The sequence below is a fragment of the Ochotona princeps genome, chromosome 3 (genome assembly GCF_030435755.1).
Source record: "Ochotona princeps isolate mOchPri1 chromosome 3, mOchPri1.hap1, whole genome shotgun sequence".
In the NCBI taxonomy this organism is placed as follows: Eukaryota; Metazoa; Chordata; class Mammalia; order Lagomorpha; family Ochotonidae; genus Ochotona; species Ochotona princeps.
Genome location: NC_080834.1, coordinates 15,828,000 through 15,851,282, shown reverse-complemented (window position 1 = coordinate 15,851,282; position 23,283 = coordinate 15,828,000). Strand labels below are relative to the sequence as shown.

The 23,283-nt window shown below is 41.8% G+C and overlaps 1 protein-coding gene across 1 annotated transcript in view; it reads left to right on the top strand.

Moving 5' to 3' along the window:
• The window catches only part of VEPH1 (ventricular zone expressed PH domain containing 1), a 186,772-nt gene that overhangs the window by 98,213 nt on the left and 65,276 nt on the right, over positions 1 to 23,283 (top strand). Inside the window, exons 8-9 of the mRNA XM_004598571.4 lie at positions 3,917 to 4,126; positions 4,715 to 5,112. Of these exons, the coding sequence (XP_004598628.2) occupies positions 3,917 to 4,126; positions 4,715 to 5,112 (608 nt within the window). The remainder of the gene's footprint in view (positions 1 to 3,916; positions 4,127 to 4,714; positions 5,113 to 23,283) is intronic.

The window sequence follows — 23,283 nt, the reverse complement described above, 5'->3', positions numbered from 1 at the left end:
CCCCTGCCAGCTTTTATAATGTCCTCATCCCCAGGCTCACGGAGAGCAACAAGCTGCCCAAGAACCAATTTGTTTCTTAAGGGAGTCCCCAATGTCAGAAGTCAAAGGCGATTAGGTCTTCTGCTAGGCATCCCTAGAGGTACTTCTATAAACTTTGGCAGCATAGACCAGGAACCGTTCAGATTGGAAATCATCTGAGCCTCTTGCAATGTGATGGTTTGAGTTGGGGCCAAGTTAACATTTAGGGGATTATAGTACTCTGGCCAACGTTTCTGTAAAATTCCCACTGGAATTACTAGTGACAAAAGGAAAAGAAATAGCAGCTGACAGGAGCCCGGCCTGCTAAGCCTACTCCCTCCAGCAAGTGACTCTAGGAGTACCCGCCTTCCTTTTGCATTTCCTCACTGTCCACACAAAGTGTGTTCATCCCTGGATAAAATCTTGATTTTCTGGCAAATTTTTCTCTGCTATCATTTATGTGAAAAGCAAGGGGAGAAGTGAAGGAGCAGGGACTGCTTATAAGCCTGGCCTTTTGGCTTCCACTGCCTAACGTTCCAACCTACTGGAATCAAACGTGGTCCTTCCTCCCTGTCAACAGCATTGTGCAGTCTCCCCACGTGGATTGACAGCCAGAGCAGAAAGCTCTCTTCAAGTTGCCGTGGGGCTGAAGTTGCCTCTCTGACTTTTCATTGCCTCACCACCTTTGACTTCTGTGCTCCACAGATCTCCAAATCAACAAAACAAGGGAGAGTATAGGGAACAGAGAGGCGTGGTGCCGAGAAGTCCACTTGTCAGCTTCATCTCAAGGTCATTGCTTTGTCAAGACAGTTGTTTGTTTTCGTGAGACAGAGAAACAGAGACAGGCCTAGCTCTTATCTGTTGCCTCATTCCCCAAATATTTGCAACAGTCTTGCCCAGGCCAGGCTGAAGCCACGACCTAGCAACTCAATCTGAGTCTTGCACATAAGTCACAGAAACCTTTGCTTGAGCCATCACCTGCTGCCTTCTAGGCTGCCCATTAATAGGAAACCGGGATCAGGAGTTAACATCAGGATTCGAACCCAGGCACTTTGATATGAGATGCAGGTGCCTTAGCTTGGCACCCCAACCTCCAGGTTACTGGCCCCAGACCAAACTGTTAGTCATTTGCAGATTCTTCTGTTTGCTCTCTGCTTCCCTCTCCATATTTCATATTTACTAAATCGCGCAGTGCCAGCCCTTTCCCCAGGGGGCCAGAAGTGGCCAATACCTCATGGACATCTGGTAGACTCCAGGAAGTAGTGATGGCGGACAAGCTGACTTCTGACATGTACAAAGGTCTCAGTTCATTTATTCTACATACAATTCAGATACCTATGTGTGCCAGGAACTGTGCCAGACCCAGAGGAACAAGATGAAGAGTGCTGGCCCTAGCCACTAAGCAGCAGGAGTTTGTCCCAGAGTAGCACTACCAGACTTAACAAATAAAACTATGACAACCAGTTGGATTCAATTGAACATTAATGTTTTGGTGTTTTAGTGTATCAATTTTAGTATAACTTTTTAAAGTATATCCCACTAGAGACATTCTTACGTTTAACAAATATTTGTTGTTTACATGAAATCCAGATTTGACTAAATGTCCTGTATTTTATTGACATGCCTATGATTGAGACCTTTAGGGTTGGGAGGTGTCTAACCTCAGAGCTTCTTTCATGCCCAGGTCTTCTCAAGGAGATACCACAAGTCAGCCTGAGCGTGAAGGAAGAGAGTTCCAAGCTCCCTGAGCGCTCATCATGCAGGCTCCAGTGCTGGGAGCCAAGCAACAGTGCCCCCCAAGGGCTGCTGCCTTGGTCTTCTCCAAGGGCCCTCAATTCCCTTCAGGATGTGGGCTGTTGATCTACCTGGATCTGGGCCACTGATGTTGTCTCTATCAAGTCATTGACCAGGCAGATAAAGTTTTCAAAGGTATAGTAATAAAACAAAACAATAACAGTAATAAAACTTGCCATTTATTGACTGCCTTTATGTACCAGGAATCATACTTCATCCTAACTTGATCATTTGGCCTTTCCAATAACCCTGTGAGTTAAGTACAGCTATCTGTACAGTTATAGATGATATGATTATTATAAATAATGCAACAAATAAAAAGAAGATACATACGGAAAGCCATAGAAAATCTGTTAAAAACATTGTATAGGAAAAATGTGCTAAAATTTTATTTCCAATAGCTTATTAGGCAATAAAAAACAGCTTGATTCTCTAACAAATTATCTAGGCTCTGAATTTGTCCCATCTGCTGGTATCTCTAGGTTGGACTCGCATGTGAATTCTGACCTAGAGGGTATAACCATGCTAAACCAAATGCCTATTGCTATCTCTATAGCTGAGTTGGACAGTAGTGCGAGTAAGCTGGGAAACTAGGTAAAGAGAGACTGTCTGGATTCTGGGGCTAACTCGGGGCAGATTGTATTAGGTTTGAATTGGCACGCAGAATACCCATTTGGTACCCAGAGTTAGAGAATTAATTACTGTAATAAAAATGAAGCCTACATACTTGATGTCAGAAGTGGGACAAAGAAAAATAACTTATTTTGTAAGTTTTGTTTTTATAAGGACAGCATAAAACACCAACTATTATGGTTCCCAATGATTGCTAAATAAAAATTAAAGTAGGCTTGGGTCAGTTGCACATTAAAAGACAGATAAGGGAAAATGAATGCAAAGTGTTCTCTAATCATTCGTCACATTAGCGAATAGCAGAGAACCATGGGATTTCAAAAGGTTCCCGGAGGGGCACTTCATGTGACCTAGGGGTCAGCACAGCTGCATCCCTTTTCAGAGTGCCTGAATTCAGGTCCTGGATCTCTCTTGATCCCAGCTTTCTGCTGATGCACACCTCAGCAGGTGCTACGGCACACCTGTCACCCTCGGGGAAAAGCTGAATAAGGCTCCTGGCGCTTGGTTTTGGCCTTACCTAGCCCTGACTGGAAAATGGCCCTGCGGGTGAAAACACTCACTCACTGTCAAGCTCTCTCCTTTTTTCTCACCCCTCTCAAATATATATATATATATGTATATCTATATCTAGATATACACATATATATATATGTATATCTATATCTAGATATAGATATACACATATATATGTATATCTATATATATATACTTATTTCTTAATTTATGGAAAATGGATTTAAGAGATAAATTTATTTTGGTGCCAAAAACTTTGAAATCTATGCATTGCCTCTTGATAATACACATTTTCCATGAACTTTTTGAAGACCTTGCTTATTTCTGCAGCTTATCCATAAGCCCTTACTATAGGACACTGTTTGCCCTCAGAGTGGATCCAGTATTACAACACACATGGTCCATACCTTAAAGAGGTAACCATGATAATCCAGAGTAGTTTATAAACTCTACTATGAAAGATTTTGGGAACTGCCAATATTATTCATAGAAAACCTCTTTCCTCTAACATTCTCAAATTCAGAATTATTTTTTCTTAACACCAATTTCCACAAAATTTTTAAGAAGTAAGCTTTCGATAGGTCATATGAAGTATTCTTACTATGTGCATTTAAGTTCAAAAATGACAACACATGTAAATTTTCCAGAAAATGTTGGCATGAATTTCATGAGCAAATTTTGCAGCGTCTATAGGCAGGAAGGTGGTTGACAACAATAAAAGCTGTTTTTTAAACTCTGAAACCTTCAAAAATGAAACACCATCATTTATAAACTGACAGCATAAGCCATAGAAGCAATTTCAAAGACCTATGCCCACATCAGATATTCAATAAATATTTATTGAAAAGTTAACACATAAAACTATCAGGCAAAGTTTTGATATAAAAGGTCATTTTAAAACTACACTATTCTGAATGGTCTGTGTGACAAACTGCTAGTACAATGACTTCTATTCCTTCAGGAGAAAAGCCAGTGCTGAAATCGAATTCCCAGAGAAATCGAAGGAAACTAAACTCACAGTAACTGAAAATAAAGACTGTGAAAAGCTCCAAGCTAAAATGCAAGCCTTCACAGACAAAATAAATACTGACAGCAACATTCCTGGTTCAATCAGAAGATACAGTTTGGACCAAGTTTCTAAAGAAAAAAGAAAAAACATGAGATTTAACAGGTATAAATCATATTTGGCTTGTTTTGTTAAAAAACATACATATACACCTCATGTTTGCTGCTGGTTTTGTTCTCATTTTGTGTTGGGGTACTTTTTATGAACTCACATCTGCTGTGATCCAAAGTTTTGAATTTCATGATAAAATATTATCCTCAGTGTTCTCATTATTGAAAGCAGCTCACTATTTTAAATAAAAAATACAAGCGGGAAACAAACCTATTGCTATGTTTAAAAAATGCCTCTTAAATACTCATTATATATGCCAAATTAAGAATGGCTGTCAACAGTATCTCATGATTTCTGATGAAACATTAGAAGCAACAGTAGAAAGAAAATACTAGTATGGAAATCCGTCATTCTGCAGTCAGTTTTGCTATGAAATTGATTTGTAAATCTTTATTTGGAGAGCTGACCTAAATTTTTAGAGGTTTGGTATCTTGATAGACTATGTTTTCTCAAGCTTATTAATAGTTTCCCATTTTGGAGGAAATAACTTTGTCCCAGTATTACTACTATCTCTTTTCCTAGTCAGTGAATGGTGACTCAACTTTATTATCTATTTTAACTTGCCCTTTGTTGGTGCCATAGGTCAAAAAGTTTGGCTTTGCACTCTGTGCTCAAAAAGGCTGTGAGTTCAGATGACGGGGAAGATGTGGAAAGTGGCGATCGCCCTGCCAGCACCTCCCTTTCAGAAATAGACCCACTGCGCCATGAAAGTGACCGATTCTTCTCTCAGACAGACTCTGATGAGCGACAGCTGAGAAATTCCTCCGTTTCATACCCAAGTATTGTATATACAGAATCAGAGAAACTGCCAGAAATTGTTCAAGGAAACCACCAGGAAGAAACTCCAGGAACAATGGCGAGCCCTGTAGAATATGACGATAAACTCTACCTGTACTTAAAGGAAAACCTCAACAGAGTGAAAGCGTATGCTGTGGAAATCGCAAAGAGGATTCCAGTCCCCGATCAGTGCACCATCGAAGGTAAGCACTTTGAACTTCTCAAGCCTGAGAAACTTGAGTGTCTTTTCAAGTGAAGAGAAAAAAAAACAGCAATCATACAAATTGCCAACCTCTTCTATGAATCTTTTGCAAAACAGATCATTTTCTAAATATTGTATGCTATCTTAATTACATTTTGCAATAAGATTGGTCATCTTACTATTTCCCAGTTGACCTACCTAGATGCACCTAAACCTCCAGATGCTCAGGTTTTTGCCAACCTGGAGACATTGCTGCTGGTCTGCTGTTTCAGTGATGAGTAAAATCCTGGAAGCCTGTGTCACAGAAGCAGGCTCTGAGTGGGCTTCTTGCCAGAGTTTCCATCCATGTAAGCATCAGGGTAGCCACACACTGCATTGAGCGTCGGTTCCAAACCTTTCACGGTGCTGAAGTACTCACGGCGCAGCTACAAATCCACAGATACAATGGTGATGTAGGTGAAGAATTGGTGATGGTACAGTCCAGTCTAAAAGCAAAGGGCGAGGTGAAAAAAGGCAGGGGCCCGGGTCTCTTTCAGGTATCCAGCATCAGAGGAACAAAAAAAATTTCAGACATTTTGATTGACAAGATCAGTAATGGCTTGGCTGGGCCATGTTGGGAGCTGAAACAAAATTAGTGATGTCGATCTTATGGCTAATAACATTTTGATATTTGGTTGGTCACAAATATTCTGTATTAAGTTTTTTGTAGTATGACTTATCTCAATTACTATATATTTCTGGTACATTCTTACATCCTGTACTCTGGTCCTGGCCCCAAGAAAGGTAATATGTTTGAGACACGTATCCTACAACACCAAACCACTAGTGCTTGGTCCACTTTTCCAGCTGTGGATTGGGAAGGTTTGGATGGCTTCAAAGATCTTTCCCACAGTTCTCAGGCACATCCTTCCCTTGAGATTTACCTGAAGGTCCTCACCCCCTGGTAGGATGGGCCAGCTTCTCACAGATCACAGCCCTCATGGAAGGAGCCAGACAGCCCGGTCTCTGGAAGAAAATACCTCTGAGGGTCATGAATTCAACTCACACCTTAAGGGTGGAATGCCGGGAGTGTGCTGCCTCCAACGTATTGCTTTACATTCCTTTTCCCACTCAAATCAGAGGAAAGAATGGACAAGAAGTCTTCTAAAAGTTCACAGATAATTTGTTTTACCTTTTTTGTTGTTGTTTTTAATTTTGAGAAGGAGAGGGAGAAAAAGAGAGAGAGACAGAGCTCCCATTGGCTGGTTCACTCCTCAAACGCCCACAATAGGTAGAATTTGAGAATTCAATCCATATTTCCTCCATGGGTGAAAGGAACCTGTTATCTGACCCTTTATCACTGATGCCCAGGGCTTACACTGGCAGGAGGGAGGGCCTGGTGGAGAGTGTAGGTACTTCAATGAGGGATAGAAGCACCTTAGAAGCATCTTAAACCCTAGGCCAAATAATCACCCAGTGCATTCTCTTTTAATTCCATTTTCCATGAAGCTTTTGAAGACCCCTAGTGTTCTTATGTAATCAAGGGAAAATGAGATTCATACAGTTAGTAATAACAAATACTTACCATGTCTGTGTAGAATCTGATTTTTTCTGTAGATGGTTACAACAACACAGTTAGCCCTTGTTTTTTTAATTGTAGATAATAAAAACAGCATTGCTCAAGTTCAAATACAACTTTTAGATCATGACTCATACCAGGCCTTGGGAGCAGCTGAAGTCAACAGAGCAACTCAAGGTTTTTGCAACTGCCCATTTTGCTAATAATCTATGTATCTAAACCACAGGGTAGAAGAATCTAATAGAAGAAAGGTTAAACAAATTTCCGCATTTGAAAGAGGGAATATACAGCAAAGATTAAGTTGGACACACTAAGCTAGAATACTTTATGATGTGTTTAACTTTAGATGAAAGCATTAAATGCTTGTTAGTTTAATTTAGTCTTGTGGAAATGGAACAAAATCCTGCAAAGCAACTTCAAGCATGAAGTTGCCAAACATGCAAGAAATTTCTTACTTCCCTGAATTACTGCTGTGTTAAAATTAGTGAAAGTTAACTTAGTGACTGGGATATTTTCCCCCAAAATATTGACTGAATCCATCATCTTTAGCTAAAACTAAAAAGATGGACTATTTTCTTTTGACAATTCTGTCTCCTACTCCAGATGACTTAGAATTCAGTATGTGTTTTTTAAAAGTTGACATGTTCCACATTGATCATGCTTTTGTAATTTTTAAACCTTTAATTTTATTTTTTAGTATTATTTAGATATTTGAGAGGAATGCACGGCCATGTGGGCCTCTGATTAGGGTGGGGAGGATCAAGATACGGAGGAAAGTGGGTGGGATAACTGCTTCATTTTCCCTTTTATTGTTTTGGTCTACTGTGAGGTGGGAGTGGGATAGAGGAGAGGGGACTGCTCCTTGCTGTCAAACTGCATCAGCACCCGGGGATAGTAGACAATCATTTGATGATATCTTAGAGACTCCGATGTGGAAAAGAACATTCAAAGGATATTATCTGAGTGGTTTTGATAGTTCTGAGGCATTGCCAGCTTCACTGCACCTGGGTTGAGACTACGTCCATCTTGGTGAATTCAGAGACCCTGACACTTGCTGCCAAACTTGTCCAGGAGAGTTGTCCAGCCTGATCTGCGACTGATGAGGCACTTGACATCATCTGCTGGCTCAATGAGCTGTCATGTCCCCCATGTGCATGTGGGCATACTGTCCACTGCACAGGCATCAGTAACTGAACATCCCAGTCCCAATACATGCGCTCTGAGGTCAGTCCCCATATCTTGTGATTTTCCCTGTGGTTGCAGTTTGAGTCCAAAGATCTAGTTGGGGAGTCCTCTAAAGAAAGCTCACCTGGAGAGGCGTCAGATTTGTGTATCCCAACAAGTGCAGGATCAGGTTTGCTCTGTTACCTGCACCAGCCAATGCACATACCTGTGGATGTAGCTCCCTGTCAGTTCCAAACTCTAATACAAACTGATGGGTTCTGCAGCCTGGCTCAGCCTAGCCTGCCACAGGTCCAATCTTCACCATGACTGTGGCCCAGTCATGGTGACTCTCAATAATCCCTACCAAGCCCATCCCCCGCCCCGGCTACTGCACATACAGGCATATATGCTGCACTTATTCCAACTTGGTCCAGATTTCATCTGGCTCTCGTGCATGCGCATGGGTGCTGCAGCTTAACTCAGACCAGACTACACCCCCGCCAACCCCTCCCAGACCCAGCCCATATGTACATCAATGGGTGTTGCCATCCTGATCAGCCTGGCCTGCCCCCAGCCCTGATTCTCATGATCACCAGTGAGAGCTACAGCCCAGCAGGAGAGTGCCCACAGTTTCCCTACCAACCCCACTCCCAGCCCCAGATCTTGTGCCTTCGAGCCTGACATGACTTATACCCAATTCCAGCACTTTCCAGCTGGTGCTGCGGCCTAGCCTGAATGACCTGCATCAGTTATGGCTCTCATGGCAGTGGCTGCTGCAGAATAGCCCAGTTTACCTGCCCTTTGTCCCAGTCTAAATGTCAACTAATGGGTGCTGTAGTACTGCCTGGACTGACTCACCTCCAGTCCCAGCTCTCATACTCACTGGGTAAAAGCAATAGCCCAGCAGCATGTGCTAGAGTCTAACCCAATCTGGCTTACCTCCAGATCTAGCCCATGTGCATGCCAATGGATGCCACAGCCTTGTCCAGCCTGGTCCATCCACAGCCCTGGCTTCCACATTCACAGGTGGGAGCTACAGCTTAGCCAGGGAGTTCCCTTCATTAGGTCCGTTCTAGTCCTGGACCTTGTGAGTACTGGTTAGTGCTTTGATCCAGTCTGGCCTGACCCAACCACACTCTCAGCTCTTGATGATGGGTGTTGAAGCCCAGCCCAGTCAAGCGCAGCCCATACCCCGTCCTGGCTCTTGTGTGTACTAGTGAGTGCTGTGACCTGGTCCAGCCTAGTCTATACCCAGACATGGCTCACACAAATGCTGAGGAGTGCTGCATGCTTGCCCATCCCCTGCTCCAGCTCCCCAGCAGGAGCTGCAACCTAGTAGAGTTCCCCAAGTTTTCCTACCAGGTCCACTCTCAGCAGCCGATCTCACACATGCTGGTAGGTGCCATGGCTCTGCTTGACATGATCTGCCCTCAGTCCCAGTCTGCCTGGCTGAAGGGTGCTGCAGCCTAGCCCAGCCTGGCCTCCTCCCAGCCCTGGCTCCTGCAAGTGTCAGGTGAGTTCTGTGGCCCAACCTGTTTGACCAGTCACCACCCTCAGCTTTTGCACAAATTAGGGCGTACCACAATCCCACAGAGGCAAGGCCACAAGTCCCCTACAGCATCTGCCTCCAGATCTGGTTCTCTTGCGTTTTGGTGGTTGGTGCATCCCAGCCTGATGTGGCCAATTCTCTCTGCCTCTACACTTGCAGGTGGGTACTGCAGTCTGGTTCAACCAAGCATGCCACCAACCCTTAGATTTCACATGTACTAGTGGGCAGCAGGCAATGCTATTTATCCCAGCCCAGGTCTCCCATGTCAGTGGGTGTCTTGACCTGACCCAAACATGCCATCTGGTTCCCCGCCTCTAAACCACCTTGTCTCAGCTCCTTCACCTACCCCCGAATGCAGTGGTTTGGTTAGTGGAAGCTCCCAGAAGTTATTCCTCCTTTGTCAAACATGCCCTCAGCTGCTTCCGCCCTTCCCTTCATCTGGGGGCCAGGGTGACATGTCTTAGCCAGCGCTCCCTGCTGACACATTGGTATAATTAACACAAATTTGGCACTAAGCAGGCCCAGAATGGCTGCCAACCACTGCTTTTCTCCCAGCAGTATAACACTTGCCTAGGTGCAAGGCACCCTGGGCAGTTGCCTACAGCTGGGGAATACTTTCGTAATTTTCTGGGAAACTTCTCGCATAGGGAGAAGTGTAAGGGAACAGAATAGAAACACCAGAATGGAGTCCGTACATGTACAGCCAGCTAATCTTTTTATATTATTATTACATTTCATTTTATGACACAGTTTCATAGGCTCTGGGATTCACCCAACCCCTCCCCGTACCCTTCCCTCAGTCATCATTCTTTCATTGCAAGCATGTGCCATGCATAGAGTCCAGTATCTTACTGTCCAGATAAATTCAACAGTTTCTTGGGGAGACCATCTCTGGTCTGAAGGCAGAGCTGGCAGAATATCGTCCCAACCCATTAAAAGCTCCAACACAACATCAACTACGTTTTACAACCTTATGGAGTTAACTGACATGGTATTGAGTGACCAATATGTTAGAAAATGTAAGTCCTTAACCACATCCTGTGATTACTTCACTGACATTTCAATTTTAGTTTGTACACAACTGGCTGCTATACACCTTAAGATGGCTATAGGGTACTATTCAGCTGTCTTGTGTCTATTTTCATTTTTGTATTTAGTAGTTTATAGTGTTGAAGCATAATTTTTACTGAACTTGGTGGATTTTGGGATAGTCCATGCTGGCTTATAACTCTAACAAGGCATTTGTCAACAGTTGAGGTGCAGGACAGTTTTAGGAGGGGTGTGCAGAGAAATCTTCAATACCTTAGTGAGGAGTAACTTTTATTTGTGTCCTACCTAGTAAGGTACATGTAGGTCCACGCTGATCATTTCCTATCTGGTACTGTGCTTTCCTTGTTGTCCTCTGTCTATCTAATCTAAGTTTGGGGGGAGGAGGGGCTCCAAAGCGACGCTGATGGTTCAGCCAACTAATCTTTGACAAAGAAACTGAAAGCAATCTGGGGGAAAATCCTGGTCTCTTCAACAAATGCTGTTGGGACAATTGGATAACCATCAAATTATTAGAGAAAAACATAGGAAGCACTCTCCAAGATACAGGCATCCATATTTAAAAGTCACCCAAAGAACAGGTGGAAAGCCAAAATAAAGAAATAGGACTACGTCAAGCTAAGAAGCTTCTCTGTTCAGCAAAATAAATGATCAACAAAGTGAAGAAGGAACCAACAGAATGAGAAAAAAATCTTCGCAAAACCTATAGAAGGTTAAAATCCAGGATTTACAAAGAGCTTCAAAAACTCAGTGACAGCCACAACAAACAACCGTGTGAAGACATGAGCGAAGGAAGTGAATAGACATTTTTCAAAACACCAAATTCAAATGGCTAGCAGTCATATGAAAAAATGCTCAGGCTCCCTGGTTAGTAGGGAAGTACAAATAAAAGCCACATGAGGTTCCACCTAACCCCAGTGAGGTTTACCTACATTCATACCCTTACTAATGACACCTGCTGGCATGGATGTGAAGATAAACATACCCCACTTCACTGCTGGTGGGAGTGTAGGCTAGCACAACAACTATGAAAGTTAATACAGAGAGTGCTTGGGGAACTGAAAGTTGATCTGCCATATGACCCAGCTATCCCACTTTTGGGAATATATCCAAAGGAAATGAAATCTGCATATGAGGAAGAGATTGGCAGTCCTGTTTTTACAACAGCAGCTCTCTGATATCCCTCTGCCCTCAACAGGCTTTGCTTCAGTATACACAATTGCATCCTATGTGGCGCTGGTGGGAGTTTCAATCCACTCTGATCCTCCACCCAACCGCTTGGGTTCTGCCACTCGACTTCTGCTCAAGGTCAGATTAAACAAACCAGCAGGATGGGCAGTTCTATGCTGAGTTCCAGCGAACGCACCTTCCCGCCTGGCCTCAGGTGCTGCTCCAGTCACCAGTCGCTGCTGGGGAATGTTATCACTGCAGCACCATTGTGTGTCTTCACTTTCCCCCATGTCCATGGGTTTCCAGGTGTCCCTCTGCCATTGGCCTGTCCTCTCCTATATCCCAGGATCACATCCTCTCTGCTTCACTTTGCCTAATCCTTTCCCATTGTTTAAACCTGTCCTCACCCTATTCCACTACCTTTTCTCTCCTCTGTTATGGCATATTTTATACTCTTCAATACGCCTTTCTAAACTTATTATTGCTTTAAATAGACGGTTATATAACCCATAATCAGTATTGTTATCCTCTTTTGGAGGAGCTTATCCTGACTTTATCATCAGTCAGCCCTTATTGCTGTTTGGGGACTGCCTTCCCACCAAGGGACCCAATGTTGCACACAGTAGTTCTGAGCCACTGACGGTGCCAGCACAGAGAAAATTCCAGACCGGCTTGCCACAAATCAAATTTCAGTAAAGTGAATGCTATTTTCCCATATCCTTTCATTATGAAACTGACAGTATGCTCTCCCTAGGGAAACAAAACTGTCCCTGGGTATCATCAAATCACATTTAAAAACAGGAAACACAGAAAATATATATTTTTCAGCTCTGTTGGTGATAAAGAGTTGGTAGCAAGGAAACTGAAAAGAGATTAATTATATGCCTCAGTAGAGTTTTGATAAGACCAGAGAGAAAGACAGGATGGGGAGGCCAGAAATCCCTCCCTTGTGCTCCAAACAACCACCAGTCTCAAGTGATGGAGAATCTGCAGCTGCTTTCCCAAAGACAGGGGTAACTATGGAATTAACAATTGGGAGTCCAGGTGGATAACTTAGCAGGCATTTATTCATGTTCAAGGTTACATGTGGAGAGCTGCATGGTTAGGAACAGCAAGTGAGTCGGTCTGACACAGCCTCATGTCGCATATTGGCAGCCTCCCGGGAGCAAATAGAAAAAGAGCAGCCAAGGACAGGGAGATTTTGTGTCTTCATTTTTGTCCTGTCTTCATCAACTTTTCAAAAATTATTTTATGGAAAATAATCACTTTTCAGATGGGATACTTACTATTCACTATCTCACAGGCACTAAAATATTACAGCACGATTAACGTAAACTAAAATACAGGAAACAAAATGCCACCACAGGAACTCTGAGACTAAGGATCTGAGAAACTACTGAAGTTACAAATTTACATGAAAACTACCTTTACAGTTGCTCACCCAAGTTTAACTGGTTGCAGAAATATTAATCTGGGAAGTAATGTTCTACCTACATGATTAGGAACAATACCAAGTAAATATGTCTCCCCAGCAAAAATTACTAGTCCTAAGGTCTGGGGATGGCAATATCTATTTCTCTAGCATTTGTGGAAATAACTCCTGCTATTGGACCAAGTGGGTAGAGATTCAGTGAACTACCCTTTATATTCTCTGATCTCTCAAAATCAAAGAATTCGTGATGATGAAAGAGTGCTCTTTTATATTCCCTGGACATCTTGTGAGACTTGTTTGGGTCTCTTTGTGTACTGCCAATCTCATTTACGCTCACTCCCTCAGTAACCAATACTTACTGACAATCTGACATGTGCCAGGTATCTATGCTGTGGGCAGGAGATCTAGTTGTCTGCAAAACCATCATGATCCTTGTTCTCACAGATCATACCCTGTGAAGTGAGTGTTTTTCAAATCACCACTGTGTGTACATGCACAGGTGTAAAGTGAGATGAGCTATTTGCAGGCAAGGAACATGCTTCTGTCATAGTGCATCACCTGAAATCTGATCTCAACAGGGAACCCAGGGAGGCTTCCCTGGAGAAGGGACTCAAAGAGAAACGTCACACGTAAACGGAGGGGTGGGGATAGACAGGGTTGTCAATCAGGGAAAAGAACCTGAGAAAAAGTCCTATGGAGATAAAGAACATAGCTCATTCCATGGGTTCAAAGTTGGCCCCAGAGAGAAGTGATGGGAGGTGAAGTGGAGTGAATTACAAATAGCAGTCCTTGAGACAGGGTAATGCTTCAGTGTGTAGGAACTTGGGCCTGGTTACATGGATACACGGATAGGCAAAGATTCATGCCAGTGGTATTTCAAAGGGAAGCATCCTGCAATGGGCCAGTTGGGCATCATCACCCGTGGATGAAGTATTGAGACAATAAGACCTGGAAGACAGGAATCAAGTATTTGATTTTAGACAAGTGAATTTTGAGATAATCACTCATTCTTTAAGGTTTTTTTCATGTATTTGTTTGACACACAGTTATGGAGAGAGCGAGGATCATCCATTACTCCCCAAATGGCCACGATGGCCAGAGCTAAACCAATATGAAGCCAGAAGCCAGGAGCTTCTTCTGGGTCTCATACTTGGGTGCATGGGCCCAAGTGCTAGGCCATCTTCCACTGCTTTCCCTGGCATATTACCAGAGAGCTGGATCAGAAGCAGAATAGCTGGGACTCAAACCAGCACACGCAGGGGATGCCAGCAACACAGGCAATGACTTTAACCACTGCACCACAGTGACAGCCTGACTCTATTATTTTTTTGTTAAAAAGCCTTTTCTAACAGCAGTTTTTTATTTCACAGAAAAATTAAGCAGGAATTAATATAAACAGTTTTGATAAACTCTTTATACTCATACATGCACAATCTCTCCCTCTATCAGCAACTTTGATGATAGCAATGAATTTATACTCAATGTATACTCAATGATCCTACAAGGAGAAGTCACTAATACCCAGTGGGAAGCAGAGAGGGCACATTCCAAGACATAGGAAAGGGGATGCATAGTAGCTGTCTAAGGGAGACTGTCGTATCTAGCAGCATGTCATTTAACTTCTTGGAGCTGTAAATGTCTATTTTTCTTCCTGTTTTTGATTTTGTATTGTGGCTTTTCATTTAAGAAGATGCATAGTAACTGTGTAATGGAGATTATCTTACCTAGATATAATGATACAATGCAATATGCATCTCTATTTCAAGATCAGAAATGGACTCCCAATGAAACTGTTAACTATATCTTGATAATAGGATGTTGGACTCTTTGCCATGGTCCATACCCGCAGTGATGGACATATGACTGTTTATGAAGAACTATACTTTAGTAATAATATATGGGAAATCAGTGGAGGGGGAGGACAGTTGGGGAGGGGGTAAGGAAAATCCCAGCACCTATGGAATTGTTTCATAAAATAATAATAATAATAATAATAATAATAATAATAATAATAAAGGAGAAAGAGAGAGAGAGAGAGGAGAGAGAGAGATAGCCAGTAGGAGATCTTCCATTTGCTGGTCCTCTTGCCCAATACTTACAACAGCCAGGGCTGACCCCTGCCAAGGGCAAGAGCTGGAAAGCCAGTCCCACCTTGGTGGCAATGAACCAACTGTGGCTAAGAAGAACCAGAATAAACAAATGAATTTAAATATGTATGTTTGGAGGAACCAGGAAAAATTCTAGAAAAACACATATCTTGTGATTTTCCCAGTGGCCAGGGCCTGAGTCCAGCAGTGCAGTTGGAGAGTCCTCCCAAGAAACATCACCTGAGCTGACCTCACACTTGACTCTTGTGCCGGTACAAGGTCAGGTTCAAACCATCACGTGCACCAGCCAAGGCGCACACCAGTGGATACAGCTGCCTGGTCATTTCCACTCTAACTTTATCTCTCATGTGAACTGACTGGTATTGTGACTTAGCCCAGTTAGTCCCACAGCAGTCCTGGTCCTCACACACACCAGCTGGTGCTGTGGTCCAGTCATGGTGGCCCTCAGTAACCCCCACCAGGCCTGTCCTCATCCCCAATTTTCATACATGCAGGTGTATGCTGCAGCCTAGCCTGGCCCATCCCCAGCTCTGGTTCTTATGCATACCAGAGTAGGTACAGCCTAGCAGGGGAGCTGCAGCCCAGCAGGGAAGTGCTCACATTTCCCCTACCAGGCCACTCCCAGCCCCAGATCATGTTCTTGCAATCCAACTTGACATGATTTGTACCCAGTCCCAACACTTGCCAGAGGGTACTACGGCCTGCATGTGTTCTGTCATGTGCCACAGTGAGTTTTGCAGCCCTGCTGGGCCTGGCCCATCCCCCGTCCCAGCTCTTGTGCTTACCAATAGAAGCAACAACCTAGAAGTTTCCCTACCAAGCCCACTCCCAGAACCAAGTCTTGCATTCGCTGGTGGGTGCTTCAACCCAGTCTCGCATGGCCCACCCCCAGTTTTGGTATTCACCAACAGGTGTTGCAGCCTGAATCAGTCTGGCATGCCCCAGTTCCAGCGCTTGCCAGTTGATACACAATAAGTTCTAAATATCTTATGATAAATCTGGCAAAATAAAATTAGTTATTTGGAAAAAATTTTTCATCTGCCTCCAACAATTTTAGTCCAAATTTTTTTATCTCTGATAAAAAGCAAAAACAAAACCAAAGACCTTTTCCTTCATTTTAATTTCCTGTTATTTTCCCAGGTACCTCAGTTCACCAATTTGCTACTGGCAGGAACAAACAAGCCAGACCGATTGATGCCTGGGAGGCTTGTTCCACCATTTACTTGGGTTTACTAAATAAGATGTATCCAAAGCAAGCAACCAACCAGGATCAGCAAATTATTTTGTGCATTTCCTGGATGTTTCTATTATAATAGTTTTGTTTACCTGACTCATTGGAAACTAATCTTATTTCAAACATTCAAAATGAGGTAGCTTACAAAAACATGTAATACAATAAACAGAAATGAATCTCTCAATATGAGGGGAAAATAAAATGAACAAGTTATTTTCAGAACTTTGTCTCTGGAAATACTCACAATTGCAAAATACAGTTTGCAAATTTATTTCTGGGGCGCGGTGGCGTGGTCTAGTGGTTAAAGTCCTCACCTTGAATGTGCTGGGATCCCATATGGTCACCGGTTCTAATCCCGGCAGCTCCACTTCCCATCCAGCTCCCTGCTTGTGGCCTGGGGAAAGCAGTCGATAATGGCCCAAAGACTTGGGACCCTGCACCCGCGTGGGAGACCTGGAGGAAGTTCCTGGCTCTTGGCTCCGGATCGGCGCAGCACTGGCCGTTGTGGTCACTGGGGAGTGAATCATCAGATGGAAGATCTTCCTCTCTGTCTCTCCTCCTCTCTATATCTGACTTTGTAATAAAAATAAATAAATCTTTTAAAAATTTATTTCTGAACATACCAGTGGTCTTGAAAAGGACAGAAACAATATTTCTTATAAAATATAAGAAACAAAATTTCTTATAAAATCTACAGTTCATACATAGAAGTATACTAATTAATGAGGATAGGTGAGATGGAAACCTATTTATTTGGCTAATGAATGTTGTGCTCACTGAAGCCAGTTCATCAAAGGGAGTTTTGATACTATCCAACAAACATGTCAGCATTAAGCAAACCAATAAAGCAATTTCTATCTAAACCGAAGGCAGTTTTGTTCCCTCCTCCAATTTGCTAATATCTGGGAACATTTCTGTTTGCCTTGACTTGGGAAGGTAATTTGCAAAGCTGCTAATATCCAATGGCTAGAACCCAGGGATGCTGTTAAATATTCTGTTAGGCAGGATGGTCATAAGATAAAAAATATTACCCAGGCTCAAATTCCAGCAATGGTTAAAAACACTGCCACGGAGTCTTGCTGCTCAGATGTGGTCAGTAGCTCCAATGCATAAGCAGCCTGTGGGTACTTGTTAGAAAAAGAGTTTCTCAAACTACCCTACACTGATTGGCTCAGCATATAGTTTGTAAGATTCGCCCAAATGACTGCCAGACACAGGAAAGTTTGAGAAATCCTGCTACTGAGAGATTGAAAAGTTTCAGTTGAACCTCCAGGTACAGAAAAAAAAAAAAAAACCACTTCTTCCTTACAATGGATTTGTGGCTTACTTAATCCATGCATCATACTTGAGATGTGTTTTCTTCTCAAAGTTCACTCAACGTTCTCAGAGTTGGTGATTTGACTGTCCATGGCACTGAATTTGTGGCTGTGATTGTAGTCATTCCCTAACTCTTCTAACTGGATATGAGTTTTAAGAAAAAACAATTACACCAGGAAGCCAGGAAATTCTACTCTCTGATATACACTGGAATACGTGTTGTGTATCCTCATGACTTTCTATAAACATGCCATTTATCTCCCCGTGAAAGATAGTTATAAAAGCCTCAAAAAACGTTGGGAATCAATGTTTCTTCACTGATGTTTAGCCAAGTTGTATAAATGAATTAGAAACATATGGATCACATTTCCCTTAAAATGTGCAAAGAATTAAGATTAACTATAAGTGTGTTGGAGGCAATGTTCTGCTAAACTTAGAACATTGAAAAGTGAGTCGAGAAGTGTCTCTTTGTGTGAATTTATTTCCTGTTTATTTTTGCTGATCCGATTGGTCCTCGTTAGTTTTATAAAGGAACTGATGCGCTGTAGTCTACGCCATCTTTTTTGTTATTGAATTCACATGATTTACTTCTTTCAAAATCTTTCAAAATAACCTTGAAAATACTTAAATAAAAGCTTTCTCTTCCAGTAAATGTGAGTAGTTGTGACTGTTGCTGCCTCTCTATCATATCTTTCTACTGAGTTTCCATTTTACAGTCATACCAGTCCATAATTATGGTTAAATGATGGGTTTCTTGTTTGCTTTTTTTCCCTGATTCCTTTTTTAAGAAAGTCTTTAATGGACAGTTGCGTCTACTATAAAAGAATTAAGATAAACATAGATATTCTTTGTATTCTTACAGTAATGATAATATCCAGTCTTTCAGTAATTCACTGAACTCTTAAAATATTTGTTACTATTTATGTAAATTTTGTTATGCTTAACTTTGTATTTCCTGAACTACTGTGTATTTAGAATTTTTATGGCACAGTAAGAATTATTCTCTCTCCTTAAAATAACTCCATAACTACATAAATAAGAGTGCTGGCTTGAGAATTTGAAGTACTTAAATAAAAGAATTTGCAAAGCAAAAAACTTATAATGTTTTCCAATTTTTGATAAATGCATTTATAAGTTATACTGGCCCACTGGTAAGGTAACCTGTCTAGATTGAGCTAGTTTTTGCAAATATTAGATAGAGCTTAATAAATTCCAAAATGCTTTTAGTCAAGCAGCACTACTATTGTAAACCTTTGAATTCAAGCACATTTTTAAGAAATGTGATCCTCATGCTCCAAATTAATTTTTACTTTGGCCGTACATCTATGGTTTGGTAAGCTGTTCTGATTTCTAAGGGCGTTAATGATGTGGAAATTTCAAGACACTGTCTTTGCAGATTGCTATCATGATGATCTGCTGACCTTTGAACCAAATGTTTTCTTCCGCTTTTGATCACAGTTCTTTCCTTCCATCAGGAATATAGTCTAAAAAAGAACAAAAATAACAATAACCTAACATGGAAGCCACTAGTTGTAAGCAAGCTTTGTGCACGGACATGTGAAAGAGCCTCTCGACACTTTCATTTTGGGACGGGTTGACTTAAAGTATCACTACAGTAAAAGAGATTAAATACGGCAGATTAGCTTCAGGCTCTTAGATTTCCCCTTCTCTCTTTCCTGATCCAAATTCTACAGCCCTCACCAACTCCAGCTTCTTGGGGAAGCATGAAATCATTTCTATCAACAGTGCATTCCTTTGTATTCCCACACTTGGCTACGTCCCTCCAGGGAGAAAGGACTGACATTCCGCAGACAGATGAGGGTCTGGAGACCTGGAAGGCTCAAAGGGGAGGTGGAGCATATCCCCAGCAAACAGAAGAGCAGGAGCCTCACTTGCCTGGGCCTTGCTCAATGTGATTACCGGGCAATACCAGCCCAACAGGAGAAACAGGCCAGGAGCTGATCAGGACAGAGAAATCCCTGCAGCTATGGATCTAGCCAGGGCCAGACCCTATAGCCATCATAACCCTTCCCATGTCACAGATCACTGCCTGCCTTCCAGAAAGTTCTTTGTCTTGGGGAACCTTATTCTACATTCAGAGGTAGTCCACAGCTAGGCAGGTGGAAGCCCTGGACATCACATTTGCTTTTCTCACTGCCTGAAGGACTTAGTTCAGGCCTAAGGTGTGACAAAAGTAGCCCTCAGAACCTGAAATTTTTCCATGGTCCCTTGGTTAGGATTTGAGGGACTTTATTTAGATTTCCATTAACATTGGCTTTAGGACCCTGATTTAAAGAATCCATTTGCTTGCCATCTTCCATATGCATATACCTGTTGGATACTTGCTGAGAGTGAGAGGGAAGGGCAGTGTTGGAGTCCCAGGGCAGGATCCAGAGATGAGCATATTGACTACAACTAAGAAAGTGACCACTCAGCACCAAGGGTCTCGGACTATCTCTTGCCACATCACTGGAAGCTTGTTTGTTCCCAGCACCTACCACAGTGATGGACAGAGAAAGCACTTAAGACAGCATAGTTTAATCAATGAAAGAGCACATGAGAAAACAAATGAAGTGCAATTAGTAGGCCTGTCTAGCACCTGACCTAATAGTATGTATGGACCACTAATGCTCAGTGTTAGGTTGGAAACTGAGTTACAAGCTTTTGTACAGTTTGTGACTTTTCATTTAGGAGTGGGGTGACAATCTTTACTTAATTAGAAAAAAGAAAATTGAATGTTTTGTGATACAATATGAAAAAACAGAGAGACTGCTACAATTAAATTTATCCCAAGCATGGCCTTGAAAAACAGGAAGAATGGCTAAGATGTTTGTTGATCATTTGTTGGAAACACATGCATGATATTTTTCCAAAGAAAACACAGAATTATCAAAAAATGATGATAACCTTTGGTTTTTTTAGAATAGATAAGCTTCAGTGTAGTTAGTACTTCGCTAGAGAAGAATAGGAGTGAGACAGGTGAGTGGAGATGTTTGCAGTGTGGACTCCAGGAGCCAGAGTGGGAGCCCAGGCCTTGACTTAGAGGCTTGACTTTGCATCCATTGTCCTGTTATAGAATAATAGCTTACACATTGCACACTGAGAATCACCTTAGAGAAGCATCCCAAAGCTACACCTTCTAAAATCTCACAGTATTTTGATTTCCCAAATTCAGTCAGTATTCAAATTCAGTCATTTAATGCATCATGGACATGAATTAAATATACAGGAACCTATCTGGGGGAGCAGGATTGTGTCCATGTCTAGGAAAGGTGTAGATTGAGGAATAGAGCTGGTGAAAATTTCCTTCTGTCATTCACAGTGACTGTGCTGTCTATCCTCACTTGATCTTAGCCAAAAGGCCAAGAAGCGATATGCTGTCTATCCTCTAAACTCAAACAGAAAGCCAAAGTAAAATAGTAAATAACTTTGGGGCCCAGCGTAATGGGTCATTCGGCTAATCCTCCCCTTGCAAGTGCCAGGATCTCATATTGGCTCTGTTTGTGTTACGGCTGCTCCAGTTCCCAACCTGCTCTGTATGTGGCCTGGGAAAGCAGTAGAGGATAGCCTGAAGTCCTGGAACCTTGTACCCATGTGGAATTCCAGAAAGAAGCTCCTGGCTCCTGGCTTCAGATTGGCTCAGCTCTGGCCATTGCAGACATTTGGGGAGTGAACCAGCAGATGGAAGATCTTTCTCTGTATCTCTTCTTCTCTCTGTAAATCTTTATTTCCAACACAAATAAATAAATCTTTTTTAAACAATACATTACTTCATATGTATACTAATGACTTGCAGACAACTCCTAGTTTCTTAGTGTTACATATCCCTGGAGCTAAAATCAGTTGAAACCATCTTATATATAGAAACACTTAGTTGACCATTTGTCCCTCAAAAATATAGCTCACTGTGAAAACTTTGTAACAGGTTAATTCAATCTGTAGCACAACACAATCCATTTCTTAGTGGGAAAAAATTCCTAATGAAGATTTTGTGGGTTTTTTTGTTTTTGTTTTGTTTTGTTTTGCTTTGCTTTGCTTTGCTTTGTTTTGTTTCTTGCCAATTATAGAAATGTGGTATTCACTGTAAACTTTTGGAAAACAGAGAAAAGGATAAGAATGATTGCCCTTATCTTACTATCCTGTCACTCTTCAGTTACTTCCTACCAGCATCTTTTAAATGTAGGAAAATATTTGGGCCTAGGGGTCAGTACTATATTTCAAAGATGCTTCACTGTTTAATCATGATGTTGAAAATTTAGGTTTGAAAATATGGAATAGTAAACAAGTACGATATAAAACATAAGCCAACTATATGTAAGTATAGCTGCCTTTGCTGCAAACATTTTGAAAAATAATCTTTTAGGGCCCGGTGGCATGGCCTAGTGGCTAAAGTCCTCGCCTTGAATGCCCTGGGATCCCATATGGGCGCCAGTTCTAATCCCGGCAGCTCCACTTCCCACCCAGCTCCCTGCTTGTGGCCTGGGAAAGCAGTCGAGGACGGCCCAAAGCTTTGGGACCCTGCACCCACGTGGGAGACCTGGAAGAGGTTCCTGGTTCCCAGCATCGGATCGGCGCGCACCGACCCGTTGCAGCTCACTTGGGGAGTGAATCATCGGATGGAAGATCTTCCTCTCTGTCTCTCCTCCTCTCTATATATCCAGCTTTCCAATAAAAATGAATAAATCTTTAAAAAAAAAAGAAAAGAAAAATAATCTTTTAAATGGAATAATTTGTCAAAGCATTGGACACAACAGACCTTTGAGCCGCCATTTTCTTAATTTAATGTGCCGAGAGTGATTTTTCCATCAATGAGACATTTTTATCTCACTACTGTATTAAATACAAGATGTTATTTGTATATTGATTGGTATCATTCTGTAACATTAAAATGTCAATTTTTCAATTGCATGAACAATTCCAAAATTGACACCAGTACTATTTAAGATTAGCAATCATAATCTAGAGCTTATGTATCTTTTAGTGTCATTATTAATGTAAAGGTAGATTATTTTATAAATAGGACACTATGACAATACAGTATAGTTTACAAAGGACCTTTGGATCTTTCACACATTACACAATATATTTTTGGTGGAAAGGAGTAAAAAACTCCAAACTATCACACTACATTCTTAAAAATATTACCGCCAACATATTGTTTTGACATCATTGCGCATGCCACTTAGGAATAATAATTTTTCATGTAGAATCTGATATCTGACTTTCTTCTTCCTGACAATTTCCTCTTGCGAGATTTTAGATATGCCTAGCAGGTGCCTCTTTTGAAACCTAACAAATTTAGAACATGTTTTTTGTTTTTATTCACAAATCTGTGAACAATCACATGTTTATAATATACAAGTCATTCTAACACAAATACCAATACCACTTGTTTACCTCTAGCAGAAGTGGAGTATTTGGAAACAAACCAATGATGTTTATCCACATACCAGTGAGACTGTTATAGATACGCAATACCTTTCATTGACACACTTTGGCTCTATTTTTTTTTTCATTGTTAAACGTCAACAAGTAGCTAAACTTTATTGAACTTCGTTGTACCAGTGCCATGTTTACTATGAAACCATCGGAC